Source organism: Oncorhynchus keta, unplaced genomic scaffold, assembly GCF_023373465.1.
Source record: "Oncorhynchus keta strain PuntledgeMale-10-30-2019 unplaced genomic scaffold, Oket_V2 Un_contig_833_pilon_pilon, whole genome shotgun sequence".
NCBI classification, from domain to species: domain Eukaryota; kingdom Metazoa; phylum Chordata; class Actinopteri; order Salmoniformes; family Salmonidae; genus Oncorhynchus; species Oncorhynchus keta.
Genome location: NW_026289992.1, coordinates 182,991 through 196,012, shown reverse-complemented (window position 1 = coordinate 196,012; position 13,022 = coordinate 182,991). Strand labels below are relative to the sequence as shown.

Sequence of the window (13,022 nt, the reverse complement as noted above, 5' to 3'; positions counted from 1 at the left end):
TTGTCGGCAGGAGGCCTACAAATCTGACTCAGTTCCACCAGCTTTGTCAGGAGGAATGGGCTAAAATTCAAGCTTGTGAAAGGCTACCCGAAATGTTTGACCCAAGTTAAACAATGCTACCAAATACTAATTGAGTGTATGTTAACTTCTGACCCACTGGGAATGTGATGAAAAAAATAAAAGCTTAAATAAAATCACTCTACTATTATTGACATTTCACATTCTTAAAATAAAGTGGTGATCCTAACAGACCTAAAACAGGGATTTTTTACTAGGATTAAATGTCAGGAATTGTGACAAAATTAGTTTGATATATATATATATCTGTCTGGTCTAGTTCCTCAAAGTCCAAAGCTACATATATAAGCAGTCTGATGACCGACAAAACACGCATTATGACCTAAGAGACAGAACACACATTATGACCTAAGAGACAGAGAACACGCATTATGACCTAAGAGACAGAACACGCATTATGACCTAAGAGACAGAACACACATTATGACCTAAGAGACAGAACACACATTATGACCTAAGAGACAGAACACACATTATGACCTAAGAGACAGAACACACATTATGACCTAAGAGACAGAACACACATTATGACCTAAGAGACAGAACACACATTATGACCTGAGAGACAGAACACGCATTATGACCTAAGAGACAGAACACACATTATGACCTAAGAGACAGAGAACACACATTATGACCTAAGAGACAGAACACACATTATGACCTAAGAGACAGAACACACATTATGACCTAAGAGACAGAACACACATTATGACCTAAGAGACAGAGAACACGCATTATGACCTAATAGACAGAACACGCATTATGACCTAATAGACAGAGAACACATTATGACCTGAGAGACAGAACACACATTATGACCTAAGAGACAGAACACACATTATGACCTAAGAGACAGAGAACACGCATTATGACCTAATAGACAGAACACGCATTATGACCTAATAGACAGAGAACACATTATGACCTAATAGACAGAACACACATTATGACCTGAGAGACAGAACACACATTATGACCTAATAGTCAGAACACGCATTATGACCTAACAGACAGAGAACACACATTATGACCTAAGAGACAGAGAACACACATTATGACCTAAGAGACAGAACACACATTATGACCTGAGAGACAGAACACACATTATGACCTGAGAGACAGAACACACATTATGACCTAAGAGACAGAACACACATTATGACCTAAGAGACAGAGAACACACATTATGACCTAAGAGACAGAGAACACACATTATGACCTAAGAGACAGAACACACATTATGACCTAAGAGACAGAACACACATTATGACCTAACAGACAGAGAACACACATTATGGCCTAAGAGACAGAGAACACACATTATGACCTAATAGACAGAGAACACACATTATGACCTAAGAGACAGAGAACACACATTATGACCTAAGAGACAGAGAACACACATTATGACCTAATAGACAGAGAACACACATTATGACCTAATAGACAGAGAACACACATTATGACCTAATAGACAGAGAACACACATTATGACCTAATAGACAGAGAACACACATTATGACCTAAGAGACAGAACACACATTATGACCTAAGAGACAGAACACACATTATGACCTAAGAGACAGAACACACATTATGACCTAAGAGACAGAACACACATTATGACCTAAGAGACAGAACACACATTATGACCTAAGAGACAGAACACACATTATGACCTGAGAGACAGAACACACATTATGACCTAAGAGACAGAGAACACGCATTATGACCTAAGAGACAGAACACACATTATGACCTAAGAGACAGAGAACACACATTATGACCTAAGAGACAGAACACACATTATGACCTAAGAGACAGAACACACATTATGACCTGAGAGACAGAGAACACACATTATGACCTAAGAGACAGAACACGCATTATGACCTAAGAGACAGAACACACATTATGACCTAAGAGACAGAGAACACGCATTATGACCTAAGAGACAGAACACACATTATGACCTAAGAGACAGAACACACATTATGACCTAAGAGACAGAGAACACACATTATGACCTAAGAGACAGAACACACATTATGACCTAAGAGACAGAACACACATTATGACCTAAGAGACAGAGAACACGCATTATGACCTAATAGACAGAACACGCATTATGACCTAATAGACAGAGAACACACATTATGACCTAATAGACAGAGAACACATTATGACCTGAGAGACAGAACACACATTATGACCTAAGAGACAGAACACACATTATGACCTAAGAGACAGAGAACACGCATTATGACCTAATAGACAGAACACGCATTATGACCTAATAGACAGAGAACACATTATGACCTAATAGACAGAACACACATTATGACCTGAGAGACAGAACACACATTATGACCTAATAGTCAGAACACGCATTATGACCTAACAGACAGAGAACACACATTATGACCTAAGAGACAGAGAACACACATTATGACCTAAGAGACAGAACACACATTATGACCTGAGAGACAGAACACACATTATGACCTGAGAGACAGAACACACATTATGACCTAAGAGACAGAGAACACACATTATGACCTAAGAGACAGAGAACACACATTATGACCTAAGAGACAGAGAACACACATTATGACCTAAGAGACAGAGAACACACATTATGACCTAAGAGACAGAACACACATTATGACCTAAGAGACAGAACACACATTATGACCTAAGAGACAGAGAACACACATTATGACCTAAGAGACAGAGAACACACATTATGACCTAAGAGACAGAACACGCATTATGACCTAAGAGACAGAGAACACACATTATGACCTAAGAGACAGAGAACACGCATTATGACCTAAGAGACAGAGAACACACATTATGACCTAAGAGACAGAGAACACACATTATGACCTAAGAGACAGAGAACACACATTATGACCTAATAGACAGAGAACACACATTATGACCTAATAGACAGAGAACACACATTATGACCTAATAGACAGAGAACACACATTATGACCTAAGAGACAGAGAACACACATTATGACCTAAGAGACAGAACACACATTATGACCTAAGAGACAGAACTCGCATTATGACCTAAGAGACAGAACACACATTATGACCTAAGAGACAGAACACACATTATGACCTAAGAGACAGAACACACATTATGACCTAAGAGACAGAACACACATTATGACCTAATAGTCAGAGAACACACATTATGACCTAAGAGACAGAACACACATTATGACCTAAGAGACAGAACTCGCATTATGACCTAAGAGACAGAACACACATTATGACCTAAGAGACAGAACACACATTATGACCTAAGAGACAGAACACACATTATGACCTAAGAGACAGAGAACACACATTATGACCTAAGAGACAGAACACACATTATGACCTGAGAGACAGAACACACATTATGACCTAAGAGACAGAACACACATTATGACCTGAGAGACAGAGAACACACATTATGACCTAAGAGACAGAACACACATTATGACCTAAGAGACAGAACACACATTATGACCTAAGAGACAGAACACACATTATGACCTAAGAGACAGAACACACATTATGACCTAAGAGACAGAACACACATTATGACCTAAGAGACAGAGAACACACATTATGACCTAAGAGACAGAACACACATTATGACCTGAGAGACAGAACACACATTATGACCTAAGAGACAGAACACACATTATGACCTAAGAGACAGAACACACATTATGACCTAAGAGACAGAGAACACACATTATGACCTAAGAGACAGAACACACATTATGACCTAAGAGACAGAACACACATTATGACCTAAGAGACAGAACACATTATGACCTGAGAGACAGAACACACATTATGACCTAAGAGACAGAACACACATTATGACCTAAGAGACAGAACACACATTATGACCTAAGAGACAGAGAACACACATTATGACCTAAGAGACAGAACACACATTATGACCTAAGAGACAGAACACACATTATGACCTAATAGTCAGAGAACACACATTATGACCTAATAGACAGAGAACACACATTATGACCTAATAGACAGAGAACACACATTATGACCTAAGAGACAGAACACACATTATGACCTAAGAGACAGAACTCGCATTATGCCCTAAGAGACAGAACACACATTATGACCTAAGAGACAGAACACACATTATGACCTAATAGACAGAGAACACACATTATGACCTAAGAGACAGAACACACATTATGACCTAAGAGACAGAACACACATTATGACCTAAGAGACAGAACACACATTATGACCTAAGAGACAGAACACACATTATGACCTAAGAGACAGAACACACATTATGACCTAAGAGACCGAGCATATTAAACTACACCTATACATTTGTTTACGTCCACCACTGTTCAATAGAACATAACTCATCTTGTATGGGTAGTACAAAGAGTGTGATACGCCCAGTCTACTCCTCAGTCATATGCATCTACAACAGAACAGGTGCAGGCAGTCTGACAACCAACAGCAGAATAGAGCTACAGTTGAGTACATTAGAGCATCAACGGTACAATAGAACTCACCTCGTAACGTGCAGGTAGGACCAGGCTCTTGGTCCTTGGCTCTCTTGTGTCTGAACTGACTGGGAATATCCAGGGACAGATCTGGAGGCCAGGGGACATTTGGAATTTCTGTTAAGTTCCTGATTTGACGGAATTGAAATGGAATTGACCCCGGGCCATGGGTGGACTGACAGTGGACGGGACTTACCAAGGAAAGGGTCAAACTTTCTAGACTCAGTCCCACAGATCAGGCAGTTGACTTCATTCTGCAGAACGCCGCCAAATATAGACGTGACCACAGTAGAACTGCCGTTTCTGAAAAGACAAGCGACAGAGCAGACTTCAGAGTAGCCACTTCAGAAAGCGTCTCCAACGTGGTGGTGGAAACACATGTTCCTTTCAACGGTATTGATGTAGAAAACAGAGGCTCTATCCCCGCTCTCACGTGACCGCAGCATTCAGCTGGACAGCATTCTCACTCAACAGACACCTTTTATTTGAGGCCATTTTCATCTCTGTTTTAGCGTTTAGAAATCAAAGTAATTTCATTCCCCCTCAAGTATTTGGACAAATTCAAATTCAGTTTTTTATTTTGGTCCCATATTACGGCACGCAATGACTCCCATCAGGGTTCCAAAACTGGTGGTCCGCGGGCCAACTTTAGCCCACAGGTGATTTTATTTGGTCCCCCAAGTTATGAGCAAGAAATTATAATGGACATAAGACTAAAAACACCAGTAAATCAGCGACAAGTGTTTTTAAAAATTTGGAAATGTGTTCAAAGTAATCCCACACATAAGAGACATATCGTATGCGTTTTATTTTCATTTATTTAACCAGTCGGTCAACAACAAATTGTTATATACAAAGACGGCCTAACAAAAGACCTCCTGCGGGGACAGGATTAAATAAAATTATATAGTGACCGTATACAAATGTATACAAATGTAAGCAAGGTTTGAAATAATGTTTTAGTCAAATATTTTATCTGTCTGGGATTCTTACAATTTGCAGTCCAAAAATGTATTGTAATTATGTTCAGGCCCCTTGACCATCCCCTCAGTTAAATATATATGTAAATACCTCTCGGCCCGTGGCCGAATTAGGCTAATGATCCCCTGGACGACACCCCTTAGACATGCTAACCTCTCACCATTACAATAACAGGGGAGGTTAGCATTTTATATCATACCCCCAAGACATGCTAACCTCTCACCATTACAATAACAGGGGAGGTTAGCATTTTATATCATACCTCCAAGACATGCTAACCTCTCACCATTACAATAACAGGGGAGGTTAGCATTTTATATCATACCCCCAAGACATGCTAACCTCTCACCATTACAATAACAGGGGAGGTTAGCATTTTATGTTATACCCCTTAGACATGCTAACATCTCACCATTACAATAACAGTGGAGGTTAGCATTTTATATCATATCTCCAAGACATGCTAACCTCTCACCATTACAATAACAGTGGAGGTTAGCATTTTATATCATATCTCCAAGACATGCTAACCTCTCACCATTACAATAACAGTGGAGGTTAGCATTTTATATCATATCTCCAAGACATGCTAACCTCTCACCATTACAATAGCAGTGGAGGTTAGCATTTTTTGGTGGTTATTATATTTATGCCTCAGTAACTTTCTCACTCATCGTTATTCACAATTAATTCAGGATTATCCATAAGCATGGTAGCACCCACATTAATGTAGAAGTGTTTAGAAACATTCTATTATTATATATAATAAAAGTGACTCCAAAATGACAATCCATTTAACCATTAATTTCTATTGGACAGACAGTAATCTGAAACTACCCAAACAAACCACGTCCAACCAGTCTGTAGTCACCAGCTTGATGTAGTCATTGATATGAATATGGGACCAAATACTAAACTTTTGACGACTTTAATACACTAAGTGAAATTGTCAAAATACTTATGACGCCTTTAAAAATGATATGAAAATACCCTCAAATTAAACCCTCAAATTAAAGGTGACATTCTATCCTGTCGCTTCAAAATGTTCGAGTCCCAGACTTGCTGTTTTGGTCTCTAGACAGCAGGAGGGGTAGAGATACTCCTAATGATCAGCTATGGACCCTGACCTGCTGTTTTCAACTCTCTAGACAGCAGGAGGGGTAGAGATACTCCTAATGATCAGCTATGAAACCCTGACCTGCTGTTTTCAACTCTAGACAGCAGGAGGGGTAGAGATACTCCTAATGATCAGCTATGAAACCCTGACCTGCTGTTTTCAACTCTCTAGACAGCAGGAGGGGTAGAGATACTCCTAATGATCAGCTATGAAACCCTGACCTGCTGTTTTCAACTCTCTAGACAGCAGGAGGGGTAGAGACACTCCTAATGATCAGCTATGAAACCCTGACCTGCTGTTTTCAACTCTCTAGACAGCAGGAGGGGTAGAGATACTCCTAATGATCAGCTATGGACCCTGACCTGCTGTTTTCAACTCTCTAGACAGCAGGAGGGGTAGAGATACTCCTAATGATCGGCTATGGACCCTGACCTGCTGTTTTCAACTCTCTAGACAGCAGGAGGGGTAGAGACACTCCTAATGATCAGCTATGAAAACCCAACTGACATTTACTCCCTGACTTGCTGTACCCTCAACAACCACTGTGATTATTATTATTTGACCATGCTGGTCAGCTATGAACATTTGAACATCTTGGCCATGTTCTGTTATAATCTCCACCCGGCACAGCCAGAAGAGGACTGACCACCCCACATAGCCTGGTTCCTCTCTAGGTTTCTTCCTAGATTTTGGCCTTTCTAGTGAGTTTTTCCTAGCCACCGTGCTTCTACACCTGCATTGCTTGCTGTTTGGGGTTTTAGGCTGGGTTTCTGTACAGCACTTTGAGATATCAGCTGATGTAAGAAGGGCTTTATAAATAGATTTGATTGAGTATACAGTCCAATGAATTTGTTTTACTGTTTAAATAAATAGGTAGGGGAGTGTACATGACTCAGTATGGTCTTGTCTGTCCTAGGCCATCTGCTGTGGTAAACATGCATCAGGGCTCAGCTTCTCTATCTGAAATCCAGATGCCATAGCCGGCCAATGGCTCCTGTACATGGAAACACCAGACAGACACTACTTCAGACGAGAAAGGAAGTTCTTACATGCAGCATTTCCCCCCCGCGGCGGGCAGTTTCCCCTCTTCGGGCAGTTTCCCCTCATCCTGGGGCACCGGGAGCCCGTCTTGTGACAGAGTAGGGTTGTCTCCTGACACTGTAACAGAATCTGGGGGAACGGGGAGAGCGGGGTGCTTGGCTCCGTTCAGACCGCCCTGTAGTTCTCTATGGAGATGGTCCAGCAGGTAACGCATGAACTCATGAGCATCCTGCTGCTGGTACCCCCTGGAGACAACACAGGGTCAAGGGTCAAGGACATCAACGTTACCCCCTGGACACAACACAGGGTCAAGGACATCAACATTACCCCCTGGGAACAACACAGGGTCAAGGACATCAACATTACCCCCTGGGAACAACACAGGGTCAAGGACATCAACATTACCCCCTGGGAACAACACAGGGTCAAGGACATCAACATTACCCCCTGGAGACAATACAGGGTCAAGGACATCAACATTACCCCCTGGGAACAACACAGGGTCAAGGACATCAACATTACCCCCTGGAGACAATACAGGGTCAAGGACATAAACATTACCCCCTGGGAACAACACAGGGTCAAGAACATCAACATTACCCCCTGGACACAACACAGGGTCAAGGACATCAACATTACCCCCTGGAGACAATACAGGGTCAAGGACATAAACATTACCCCCTGGGAACAACACAGGGTCAAGGACATCAACGTTACCCCCTGGACACAACACAGGGTCAAGGACATCAACATTACCCCCTGGGAACAACACAGGGTCAAGGACATCAACGTTACCCCCTGGAGACAACACAGGGTCAAGGACATCAACATTACCCCCTGGAGACAACACAGGGTCAAGGACATCAACATTACCCCCTGGAGACAACACAGGGTCAAGGACATCAACATTACCCCCTGGAGACAACACAGGGTCAAGGACATCAACATTACCCCCTGGAGACAACACAGGGTCAAGGACATCAACATTACCCCCTGGAGACAACACAGGGTCAAGGACATCAACATTACCCCTGGACACAACACAGGGTCAAGGACATCAACATTACCCCCTGGAGACAACACAGGGTCAAGGACATCAACATTACCCCTGGAGACAACACAGGGTCAAGGACATCAACATTACCCCCTGGAGACAACACAGGGTCAAGGACATCAACATTACCCCCTGGACACAACACAGGGTCAAGGACATCAACATTACCCCTGGAGACAATACAGGGTCAAGGACATCAACATTACCCCCTGGGAACAACACAGGGTCAAGGACATCAACATTACCCCCTGGGAACAACACAGGGTCAAGGACATCAACATTACCCCAAGGACATGGACACAACACATGGTCAAGGACATCAACATTACCCCCTGGAGACAACACAGGGTCAAGGACATCAACATTACCCCCTGGACACAACACAGGGTCAAGGACATCAACATTACCCCCTGGAGACAACACAGGGTCAAGGACATCAACATTACCCCCTGGAGACAACACAGGGTCAAGGACATCAACATTACCCCCTGGACACAACACAGGGTCAAGGACATCAACATTACCCCCTGGACACAACACAGGGTCAAGGACATCAACATTACCCCCTGGAGACAACACAGGGTCAAGGACATCAACATTACCCCCTGGACACAACACAGGGTCAAGGACATCAACATTACCCCCTGGAGACAACACAGGGTCAAGGACATCAACATTACCCCCTGGAGACAACACAGGGTCAAGGACATCAACATTACCCCCTGGAGACAACACAGGGTCAAGGACATCAACATTACCCCCTGGAGACAACACAGGGTCAAGGGCATCAACATTACCCCCTGGAGACAACACAGGGTCAAGGACATCAACATTACCCCCTGGACACAACACAGGGTCAAGGACATCAACATTACCCCCTGGAGACAACACAGGGTCAAGGACATCAACATTACCCCCTGGAGACAACACAGGGTCAAGGACATCAACATTACCCCCTGGAGACAACACAGGGTCAAGGACATCAACATTACCCCCTGGAGACAACACAGGGTCAAGGGCATCAACATTACCCCCTGGAGACAACACAGGGTCAAGGACATCAACATTACCCCCTGGAGACAACACAGGGTCAAGGGCATCAACATTACCCCCTGGAGACAACACAGGGTCAAGGACATCAACATTACCCCCTGGAGACAACACAGGGTCAAGGACATCAACATTACCCCCTGGAGACAACACAGGGTCAAGGACATCAACATTACCCCCTGGAGACAACACAGGGTCAAGGACATCAACATTACCCCCTGGAGACAACACAGGGTCAAGGCCACAACATTATCCCCTGGAGACAACACAGGGTCAAGGACATCAACATTACCCCCTGGAGACAACACAGGGTCAAGGACATCAACATTACCCCCTGGACTCAACACAGGGTCAAGGACATCAACATTACCCCCTGGAGACAACACAGGGTCAAGGGCATCAACATTACCCCCTGGAGACAACACAGGGTCAAGGACATCAACATTACCCCCTGGAGACAACACAGGGTCAAGGACATCAACATTACCCCCTGGAGACAACACAGGGTCAAGGCCACAACATTACCCCCTGGAGACAACACAGGGTCAAGGACATCAACATTACCCCCTGGAGACAACACAGGGTCAAGGACATCAACATTACCCCCTGGAGACAACACAGGGTCAAGGGCATCAACATTACCCCCTGGAGACAACACAGGGTCAAGGGCATCAACATTACCCCCTGGAGACAACACAGGGTCAAGGACATCAACATTACCCCCTGGAGACAACACAGGGTCAAGGACATCAACATTACCCCCTGGAGACAACACAGGGTCAAGGACATCAACATTACCCCCTGGAGACAACACAGGGTCAAGGACATCAACATTACCCCCTAGAGACAACACAGGGTCAAGGACATCAACATTACCCCCTGGAGACAACACAGGGTCAAGGACATCAACGCTACCCCCTGGAGACAACACAGGGTCAAGGACATCAACATTACCGCTCAACACAGGGTCAAGGACATCAACATTACCGCTCAACACAGGGTCAAGGACATCAACATTACCGCTCAACAGTGTTTTGAACATGTCTGCGACCCAAACGTTAAGGTTGCTTTAGACATGCTGAGGGCAGATGGAGATCCAATATAAAATGACACTAACAGATCTATAATAGATGGACTGAAGGTGCCCCTCCCCCCCCCCACTCCCACTCCTCCCTACCAGCCAATTAAAGTTCTGACGAGCGAGACAAAGTCTGAGGATATAAGGACAGTAATGTTACAAATAGGAAGCTCAGGTTTCAAATAGGTGATAAGACGTCATGAAAGGATATTTGGCAAAGCAGGCGCTGACTGAACGGGAGCTCATTGGAGGTTTTTACTCCACTGGTCTCGGGAAGAAATTACCTCAATGTCTGAGAATAAAATTTTAATCTGACACGAGACACTCAATTGTTGGTCTTAAATATTACAACACTGCCACAAAGAGAGAGAGAAGGCGTGTTGATTTAGGATCAGGACTCCCACCTGTCTATTTAATCTTAACAGATGTTCTGAAAGGCCAAAACTGATCCTAGATCAGTCGTCTTACGCTATGATCCCAACATTAAATCGGAGGGGAAAAGCCCATTGAGCAGACTGAAATGAAGTGTGTCATAGCACCTGAAGCTGGGCATGATTTTCCAGACAACGTAGAACAAAGAGTCAGGGCTGAAGGCTGTTGGGCCACCCTGCCACAGATAACACAGGGTCTTCCTCAACTCCTCCACCAAGGACCTGGGAAACAGAGACAAACACTACTATTAATACAGATAACATAGGGTCTTCCTCAACTCCTCCACCAAGGACCTGGGAAACAGAGACAAACACTACTATTAATACAGAACACAGGGTCTTCCTCAACTCCTCCACCAAGGACCTGGGAAACAGAGACAAACACTACTATTAATACAGAACACAGGGTCTTCCTCAACTCCTCCACCAAGGACCTGGGAAACAGAGACAAACACTACTATTAATACAGATAACACAGGGTCTTCCTCAACTCCTCCACCAATGACCTGGGAAACAGAGACAAACACTACTATTAATACAGATAACACAGGGTCTACCTCAACTCCTCCACCAAGGACCTGGGAAACAGAGACAAACATAGGACTACTGTCAATACCAGGAACCTCCAAGAGCACAACTCCTTAAGTTAAACATCCTCTGTGCTGCTCACCAACTCAAAACCAATCAGCGTATGTTTTTGTGCAACAGTATGTTCTAAATCATGATGAATGCACAAAGCAAGAATATGTTAGCTACATTAAAAAGCTAAGATAAAACCTGTAGCCAAAGATTATAGGGTCCCCTAAGAAACACTTATCAACACTTTGGTTCCAACCCTGTCACAATAAATCCTCTCTGGCATTTAAATTCTTTGTCATGTCAAATCGCAATTCCAACATTTGGTTAAAAACAGGCCTATAAATTGTTTGCCCATTTCATGCAGCTCTATATGCAGTGTAGAAATTCTCAAATGAGTGCAGGAAATGCAGAAACTGATGAATATAATTTTGGGTTGAACAGTATAAAACAATGAGAAAGACCCATTGAAATCACTTACAATGTACAGTACCAGTCAAAAGTCTGGACACCTACACATAAACCCCCCACTATTTTCTACATTGTAGAATAATGAAGCCACCAAAACTAGCTTTGCACACTTGGCATTCTCTCAACCAGCTTCATGAGGTAGTCACCTGGAATGCATTTCAATTAACAGGTGTGCCTTGTTAAAAGTTCATTTGTAGAATTTATTTCCTTCTTAATGCGTTTGAGCCAATCAGTTGTGTTGTGACACGGTAGGAGTGGTATACAGAAGATAAGCAAATAAGGCTAAAGACCAAGCCCAAGAAACACGAGAAATGGACATTAGATATGTAGGAACTCCTTCAAGATTCTTGGAAAAGCATTGTAGGTGAAGCTGGTTGAGAGAATGCCAATAGTGCAAAGCTGTCATCAAGGCACAGGGTGGCTACTTTGAAGAATCTAAAATATATTTTAGATTTGTTTAAAACTTCTTCGCTTACTACATGATTCCATATGTGTTGTTTCATAGTTTTGCTGTCTGAAATAAAAGCCCTGGAATGAGTAGGTTTGTCCAAACGTTTGACTGGTACTGTATGTGTTG

At 43.1% G+C, this 13,022-nt stretch overlaps 1 protein-coding gene and 1 long non-coding RNA gene across 14 annotated transcripts in view; both read right to left on the bottom strand.

The window, feature by feature from the left end:
• The window catches only part of usp3 (ubiquitin specific peptidase 3), a 47,924-nt gene that overhangs the window by 17,664 nt on the left and 17,238 nt on the right, over positions 1-13,022 (bottom strand). Inside the window, exons 9-12 of the mRNA XM_052512436.1 lie at positions 11,507-11,620; positions 7,794-8,030; positions 4,843-4,949; positions 4,656-4,736 (exon numbers count right to left, since the gene is read on the bottom strand). Of these exons, the coding sequence (XP_052368396.1) occupies positions 4,656-4,736; positions 4,843-4,949; positions 7,794-8,030; positions 11,507-11,620 (539 nt within the window). The remainder of the gene's footprint in view (positions 1-4,655; positions 4,737-4,842; positions 4,950-7,793; positions 8,031-11,506; positions 11,621-13,022) is intronic.
• On the bottom strand, positions 684-4,062 carry LOC127926801 (uncharacterized). Of its 13 annotated transcripts, none has more exons than XR_008125140.1 (4): positions 3,795-3,908; positions 2,613-2,696; positions 2,081-2,134; positions 684-742 (listed from the first exon to the last, which is right to left on the bottom strand). It is a non-coding gene; the product is annotated as an uncharacterized LOC127926801 (long non-coding RNA). The 13 variants fall into 13 exon arrangements; XR_008125135.1 differs by lacking the exons at positions 684-742; positions 2,081-2,134; positions 3,795-3,908 and adding exons at positions 1,114-1,166; positions 1,841-1,894; positions 3,977-4,062; XR_008125133.1 differs by lacking the exon at positions 684-742 and adding an exon at positions 1,114-1,166.